We start from the raw sequence: 8,528 nt of genomic DNA on the forward strand, positions 1-8,528 counted from the left end.
CTTGGCATAATGTACCTTATATTGAAGTTGCATCGATAGAGCGAGCTTATGCCTCAACTGCTAATATTTTCCTTTCTGTTCTTGAGAGGAATACTAAGTACATGCTTACAAGTATATTAAGTTTGTTAATTGCAAATTACATATTTTTTCTTAAAAACAATTATGCGTTTTCTTTACACCAATTGATTCCTCTCATTATTTTGTACATAAAAGTATTAAGGTAAGATAATCGAAAAATGAATATTTTACTAGATATTTTATGGTTTATGTAAAATTAAGAAATGATTTCAAGCCTCATAACTCGAAAAGTACTGAATGAAGAAATACTTTATTATAGTGTTTTGGAAAGCTCTCGAAATAAGCTACAAGAATAAGTAATAAAAAATTGGGCTTCCCATTTAAAAAACGGAAGTTGACCTTAACATGACCTTGGAAATGACCTTTAATGTCGAATCCAAGGTCACTATTAAATAGCACCCTTTGTTCCCTACAACTTTTATCCGAGTCGTTTTCCTTCAAACGTTGATCCTGAAAAGTTATGAGGGTGGAACTTTTAAAATGGGACACCCATACACACACACACACACACACAAACACACACGTATATATGTATGTAATATACCATATATATCATATATGACATAAATTTTAATTACAAATAATCATAAGATGTATTAAAACTCATATACATATAAGATATAACAAAAGATATTGCAAGAATATTGAAATTTTTACAATATATTTGAAATTTCCATTTCTTGCTGTAATATGTAGAATTGCTGATACAGCCTTCATGTTAAATAATAAAAAACAGAAGATGCAAACTTCTCTAATAATAATAATATATTTAATACTGAAATATCTCGAAATATGTTTACTCAATATACAGGGTGAGCTATTTTAATTTACGCACGCAATTATTTCGGAAACAAAGCATTTTAGAGAAAAATGTTTCAGACAAAAGTTTTATGGTTTAGAGGGGGCCATAAGATGGTATCATTGGTTTGACCTTGAATAGTTATTTGAAGGTCACATGAAGGTCACCTTCAATTTCTTAAATGGAACCTACTATTTGTCATTGCATATTCTTGTAGCTTATCTCGAGAGCTTTCCAAAACACTATAATTAAGTACCTTTTCGTTAAGTACTTTTTGAGTTATGAGGCTTGAAATAATTTCTTAATTTTACATAAACCGTAAAATATCTTGTAAAATATTCATTTTTCGATTATCTTATCTTAATACTTTTATGTACAAAATAATGAGAGGAATCAATTGGTGTAAAGAAAACACATAGTTGTTTTTAAGAAAAAATATGGAATTGTTAATTGCAAATTATATATTTTTTCTTCAAAACAACTATGTGTTTTCTTTGCACCAGTTGATTCCTCTCATTATTTTGTACGTAAAAGTATTAAGGTAAGATAATCGAAAAATGAATATTTTACAAGATATTTTACGGTTTATGTAAAATTAAGAAATTATTTCAAGCCTCATAACTCAAAAAGTACTTAACGAAAAGGTACTTAATTATAGTGTTTTGGAAAGCTCTCGAGATAAGCTACAAGAATATGCAATGACAAATAGTAGGTTCCATTTAAGAAATTGAAGGTGACCTTCATGTGACCTTCAAATAACTGTTCAAGGTCAAACCAATGATATCATCTTATGGCCCCCTCGAAACCATAAAACTTTTGTCTGAAACATTTTTCTCTAAAATGCTTTGTTTCCGAAATAATTGCGTGCGTTAATTAAAATGGCTCACCCTGTATATCATTTCAAAGTATTTAATAATCGACAGAAGTAATTTATTTTAACAATTAGTAATTAAGTCCTCCGTAAATTAATAATTAAAAAGATAGAAAAGACAGAGAGAACTAATATGAAATGTCAAAATTAAAAATTATCAAGTATCATTATATATTTATATCGCAGCTAACAAACAATACAAAAAAGAAGAAAGAAACAGAAAAAAAATATACAAACAAAATGTGGTACATATAATTATTTACAAAGTTATGTGCGGACGTTTCGACTTACTTTCAAGTCATCATCAGCGCAAATTAAATAGCAAGGAAAGCATAAAGCACATTCGCAGAAATATAACGCAAACAAACATGTATATAGGGTGGCATCTTTAAGTATACTTATTGTCGGGAGGACGCCAATGGAAGCGCTAAGGATGCCCATCATACAATAATAACAGGTTTAAACGGTTCTTTGAGGTTGGCGGAGACCATCTCCAATTTGGGTGTGTATGCCCAAATTTGAGTGTCGTTTAACAAGCTGTCTGCAAAATCCGTTACTTAAACCTGTATTAACCACGCAGGCAATGTAATCGTTATATAAAGGATTAAGAGTGAATCAAAAGTACTGATAAAATAGCTAAAATTATAAATTTCTTTATAGGGAGAAACAATAATAAATCAAAATAATAACTATAATGTCAACTGATAATAACCGTAATAAGTATGATGACATATGTAAAAATTAAAGTGGCGTAAAGAAAAATAACTTACAATGTTGAGAGAAAGATCGCATGGTCAACGTGGTCATTATTGGTGTTGAAATTGCTTAACCATAAATCGACAATCGAGCGCTAACATCTCGAAACGACGGCAACGGCACAAGTGGCCTGAGATAACAATAAGCCGTTTAGTAATAACAATTTCTGCGTATGACCCTCAAACGTAAGGAAGTTTATTTATTACTTCATTATACCTAATTGTGATGCCGACAAAATTATTGTTAACATTGACCCCTCGTCGTTTTCTAACATCAAATACAATATTTCTGACATCAAAGATAAATGGTTTATAAATAAGTCATCAACTCATATTCCTGATAACATTAAAAATTTTTTACAATTGGGTGGAAATTTTAGCTTACCTGTAATTAATACCACTAGAATAACTACCAATTTCATTATTAATCATGAAAATAATCTTAGTAAACTTCCTCCTGATAAACGCATTGTTGTCCGTAACAGATTTGTTAATATTATTAATTCTTTGCCTTCTTACCGCTATCCACTCTCCAAGACTCATAAGGAGATACTACATCTTAACTCGATCACAAAAAATTTCCTTAAGGAGAATCCCAACCTAATCGTCACACGAGCTGATAAAGGCAACGTCACTGTTGCACTCGACAGAGACAGGTATATTTATGAGATTGAAAAGCTACTAAAAGATGAAGAAACCTATGTTGTGGTAAATAAAAATCCTATCAATCGATTAATTTCTAGTTTACGTGAATCACTTACTAAATGGAAAAATAAAGAATATATCACATTAAAATCATACCGCTCATTATCATTCAGTGAGGGCACACTCCCACGGGCATACGGTTTGCCTAAGATTCACAAGCCTAATTGTCCGTTCAGACTTATTGTCTCATCAATTAACAGTCCTCTTTATCAGTTAGCTTTATTTCTCCATAAAATTATGAGCAAGAGTTTCCCTCTAGCTCGCGGCTTTGTAGATAATAGTTTTGAATTGGTCAATAAGTTAAATGACGTGCGACTAGAAGAGGATCACAAACTTATCTCACTTGATGTGGTGTCTTTATTCACCAATATCCCGATTGATCTCGCATTGGATGGCGTTTCTAGAAGATGGAACTTTATCAAAGAACATACTGATCTACCTGAATCTGAGTTTCTATATGGAGTGAGATTTGTGCTAGATTCCTCTTTCTTTGTTTTTAATAACACCTTTTAGACAATCTTTTGGCACTCCTATGGGCTCTCCCCTTTCACCGATCATAGCTGACATTGTAATGCAGGACTTAGAGAACAGAGCCCTGAACATTATAACCTTTACACCACATTTTTATTTTAGGTTTGTGGACGATATAATTACTGCTTTTCCCACTAACCTAATCGACCATGTTTTATCTGTTTTCAATTCTCTCAACCCGCGATTGCAATTCACAATGGAGGTTGAGGTTAACAAATCTCTCAGTTTTTTAGAGATCACCATTATATCAGAGAATAATAGGCTCCTTTTTGATTGGTACCATAAACCAACCTTTTCCAACAGGTATTTGAACTTCCTGTCGCAGCATCCTGAATGCCAGAAAAGAGGTACAATTATTGGTCTGATTGACCGAGCCTTCATGTTGTCGCATCCAAAGTTCCACTTTGGATTCTAATAATGAGGCAAAAACATTAGCCTCATTATTAGAATCCTTATTTACAACGGATACCCATTAAAGTTCATTTTTGACACGATTAATCGTAGAATCCTTTTCCTGACACGGAAATCCACAGCTAATAAGTCTGACATTGAAAAAACATCCCCGTCATATTTCACAGTGCCTTTTTTACCTTCCTTAACAGATAGTTTAAAAAACATCTTTAAAGACACTGATACTACTTTATCTTATTATAGTCTTAATAAACTAAATTCTATCATTATGGGCCATAAAGATGCCATTCCGAAGAACTCGAATACAAATGTCGTATACAAAATTGAATGTGGTGACTGCGACGCATCTTACGTTGGACAGACAAGTAGGAAATTGGGCACAAGGATTAATGAGTATAAGAAACATATAAATAGAAACACAACGAACAAGTCCGTTATTACAACACACAGGTTAAATTTCAATCATGAATTCAGATGGGACGATGTTAAAATATTGGACAGAGAAGTTTTTTATAATAAAAGATTAATCTCTGAAATGTTGTCCATTAAACGACAGCAAAATGGTTTAAATTTACAGACGGATACAGATCATTTTCCCGATATGTATAACGAAGTAATAAATAAACTTCCTTACGTTTGAGGGTCATACGCAGAAATTGTTATTACTAAACGGCTTATTGTTATCTCAGGCCACTTGTGCCGTTGCCGTCGTTTCGAGATGTTAGCGCTCGATTGTCGATTTATGGTTAAGCAATTTCAACACCAATAATGACCACGTTGACCATGCGATCTTTCTCTCAACATTGTAAGTTATTTCTCTTTACGCCACTTTAATTTTTACATATGTCATCATACTTATTACGGTCATTATCAGTTGACATTATAGTTATTATTTTGATTTATTATTGTTTCTCCCTATAAAGAAATTTATAATTTTAGCTATTTTATCAGTACTTTTGATTCACTCTTAATCATTTATATAACGATTACAATGCCTGCGTGGTTAATACAGGTTTAAGTAACGGATTTTGCAGACAGCTTGTTAAACGACACTCAAATTTGGGCATACAAACCCAAATTGGAGATGGTCTCCGCCAACCTCAAAGAACCGTTTAAACCTGTTATTATTGTATGATGGGCATCCTTAGCGCTTCCATTGGCGTCATCCCGACAATAAGTATACTTAAAGATGCCACCCTATATACATGTTTGTTTGCGTTATATTTCTGCGAATGTGCTTTATGCTTTCCTTGCTATTTAATTTGCGCTGATGATGACTTGAAAGTAAGTCGAAACGTCCGCACATAACTTTGTAAATAATTATATGCACCACATTTTGTTTGTATACTTTTTTTCTGTTTCTTTCTTCTTTTTTGTATTGTTTGTTAGCTGCGATATAAATATATAATGATACTTGATAATTTTTAATTTTGACATTTCATATTAGTTCTCTGTCTTTTCTATCTTTTTAATTAGTAATTTATTTTATAACAGGATACTATCGCGTCAATTATGATATTGCGAACTGGCGAAAAATTGCACAATACTTAAATTCTGAAAAATATAGTAATATACATGTTCTCAATCGAGCGCAAATCATCAATGATGCGTTTCATTTTGCGATAGAGAAGAAACTTGAATTCTCCGTATTTTGGGAACTCGCCTCTTATTTGGCACAGGAAAGAAATTATATAGCACGGTATCCTATGCTCAAAGCATTTGAATTTTTGTCGAACATCTTTCCATTCTTAAATTTTTATCTTGAATTTAAGGTAAATGTATATATATATATATATATATATATAATAACATTTTTTTATAAAAAATTATCCATTACATCAATTATCTATTTTATAATACAACGATTTCATATCATAATAATGAATTCTTTTAAAAATAGATATATGTAGTGAGTTAAACAAAAAAATTAATTACACATTATTATTTAATTTCTTTTGTACCAAAATTCAGAAATTTAAATTCAAAAGGCGCTTATGTTACATATTTGTTATATATTTTTTCTTTATATTTAATACAATCACATAAATTTTTAATATTTCATAAAGTTATTTTTCTATAATAATAATACATTAGTATTTACATGATAATTGTTGATCAATTGTTTAATTAATATTTAATTAGTTTTAGGAAATTATAGAACACAGTATATAACACAATTATCTTTCTTATATTAATTTTCTTTCGTAGTATTCGAATGTTTACAATGTTAAAAATATACAAACATTTTACAGAGAAATTGACTTATATAATTTTAAGATAATTTTTTTACATTATACAATACATAATAATTTAATATATAATAATCCACTTGTAAATGCTTGTTTCATAAAAGAAATTGATATTTAAAGTTTAAAATACTTAAAATCTATATTTGATACGCCACAGATTTAAATTAAGAAAATAATAATTAAGAAAATAAAAATCATATATCAAAATCGATACATCAATCGATACATCAATATGCACAGACTAAAATATATATATAAAGTGTCTCGTAAAGCTTGATCGCGTGTGCCTCGACTCTTGTTTTTTCTTTGCTATGCGACATTGCTATTCGACGCTGGCACACCTATCGCGCATATCCTACGATACAGTCTCATGAAACGCGCGCTTATTTACATTTTTAATTAATATTTCAATAATGATTACGAAAATTGTAGAATGGTAAAGAATCTTTCTGTTCAGTTTATTGCGTTCAACCCACTCACGAACGTTAGCACAATCTTATGAAACACTTTATATATCGATATGTGTGTTAAAGATTCATTAAATGATATAAACTCCATACCTATTTAGATGATAAAATATATACACAATTATTCACACAAATAAGAAATTGATAAATCTACTTATTATGATATTGATGCTACGAAGTCACATAAATATTAAAGAAATATGAAAGAAAATTATTTAGTAAAAACGTTTATTTGCGCGTACATTATATCTGTTCTTGTAAATAACGGATAAACTAAATATAATGATAGTTATTAAATTTTAGGGAGTGCTAAGGTTTGATTTTAAGCAGAAACTTAGATTTAGTAACAGGAATCTGTTTAACAAAAGTCACATCGACGATCATACTAAATGTTTACAACAAGAACTCGCAAAGTGGGAATGTATTATAAATGAAAATCGTTGCGAAATAAAATCTAGGAGTCATTTGAAATGGCACCTAGAATATCCTGAAAAAAACAAGTAATTCCTTTCATAATATTCAAAATATTCGATTCTTTTTATAAGGATATTTTTTATATTCTACATATGTTTGAGAAATTAGTTATCACTTATATCAAAAAATTATTTATAAAATACTAAAGAAACTATTAACACAATTTCGATTAGAAGATTTTTATTTCTTTTCTGGACTGTCTTCTGTAGACTTTTGCCTGGATGGAAGAGGTGGACATATTGCAATGGTTTCAAAACGGCAGATCGTGATACATGGAATAAAGTTTTTAATGATTACATGAAAGGAAATGATAAAATATTAGAATGTTTGGCTTATAGTAAAAATTCTGAAATTATAATCCATTATTTAGAATCAAAAATATCAGATATTTTATTGAAATCTTGGCATAATGTACCTTATATTGAAGATGCATCGATAGAGCGAACTTATGCCTCACCTGCTAATATTTTCCTTTCTGTTCTTGAGAGGAATACTAAGTACATGCTTACAAGTTTATTAAGTAATTACGAAACAATGAGACACAGGTGACGATATCATTTTATAAAGATATACTACACATAGATGTGAAGATTTTATTGTACGAATTAGTTATAATATTGTTTTATTCTTAATAGGAGAGTCAATAAGATTGCGACATTAATTGTTATAATTAACAGTGCGTATTCTAAGGAACAGTTGGATGAGGTAAATTTTAAATAAATCAGATTTCTATATTTTATATAATATTTTTCTATATTTCTGTTCATAATGATACTCTGTATGTGTGACAGTACAATTATTAAATACGAAATCATTTATTGATAATAATTATTAAAATAATCCATTTTAGATAAAGGAATTTGTAAAAAAAGAGCTTAAAAGTTCAATCATATCAATTACCGATATTGAACAGAAAATGGGAACACGCTGGTCGGAAAAGAAAAACAGACAAAATATTTTCTATCCTTATTCAACAATTGAATAATTAGATTTCTAAGACATTAACTATTTAAAAATTAAAATTATAGAATAAATGATTGTGATAATATTTATAAATGTATATACTTAATTACTCACTAATGTCATATAAAAATTAATAATTGTTTAATTGTATTTTATCAATATAATATTAATTATAATTCTTCAATTAATTTTCTCTCGCGAATAGTTTCTTAGAAAAATTGTCTT

The 8,528-nt window shown here is 29.6% G+C and overlaps 1 protein-coding gene and 1 long non-coding RNA gene across 2 annotated transcripts; one reads left to right on the forward strand and one right to left on the reverse strand.

Annotated features, from left to right (window-relative positions):
* Positions 1–1,935: 1,935 nt before the first annotated feature.
* On the reverse strand, positions 1,936–2,748 carry LOC145974050 (uncharacterized). The gene is made up of 3 exons (XR_014439614.1): positions 2,721–2,748; positions 2,519–2,634; positions 1,936–2,311 (listed from the first exon to the last, which is right to left on the reverse strand). It is a non-coding gene; the product is annotated as an uncharacterized LOC145974050 (long non-coding RNA).
* Positions 2,749–3,191: 443 nt separating this feature from the next.
* On the forward strand, positions 3,192–4,154 carry LOC145975045 (uncharacterized). The gene is made up of 3 exons (XM_083105182.1): positions 3,192–3,211; positions 3,322–3,657; positions 3,722–4,154. Exons 1-3 carry the CDS (start codon positions 3,192–3,194, stop codon positions 4,152–4,154), a joined length of 789 nt encoding a protein of 262 aa, XP_082961308.1.
* The last annotated feature ends 4,374 nt before the right edge of the window (positions 4,155–8,528 follow it).

Source organism: Camponotus vicinus, unplaced genomic scaffold (genome assembly GCF_025532165.1).
Source record: "Camponotus vicinus isolate PSW18456_S1 unplaced genomic scaffold, iyCamVici1.0 SCAF_7, whole genome shotgun sequence".
Taxonomy (NCBI): Eukaryota; Metazoa; Arthropoda; class Insecta; order Hymenoptera; family Formicidae; genus Camponotus; species Camponotus vicinus.

Bases quoted from the DNA above. Each gene is read 5' to 3' on its own strand.
- LOC145975045 (XM_083105182.1), top strand. From the start codon at position 3,192: ATGAAGAAACCTATGTTGTG. The intron at 3,212-3,321 runs GTAAATAAAAAT...ATTATCATTCAG, and splicing joins ATGAAGAAACCTATGTTGTG to TGAGGGCACACTCCCACGGG. The intron at 3,658-3,721 runs GTTTCTATATGG...AACACCTTTTAG, and splicing joins ACTGATCTACCTGAATCTGA to ACAATCTTTTGGCACTCCTA.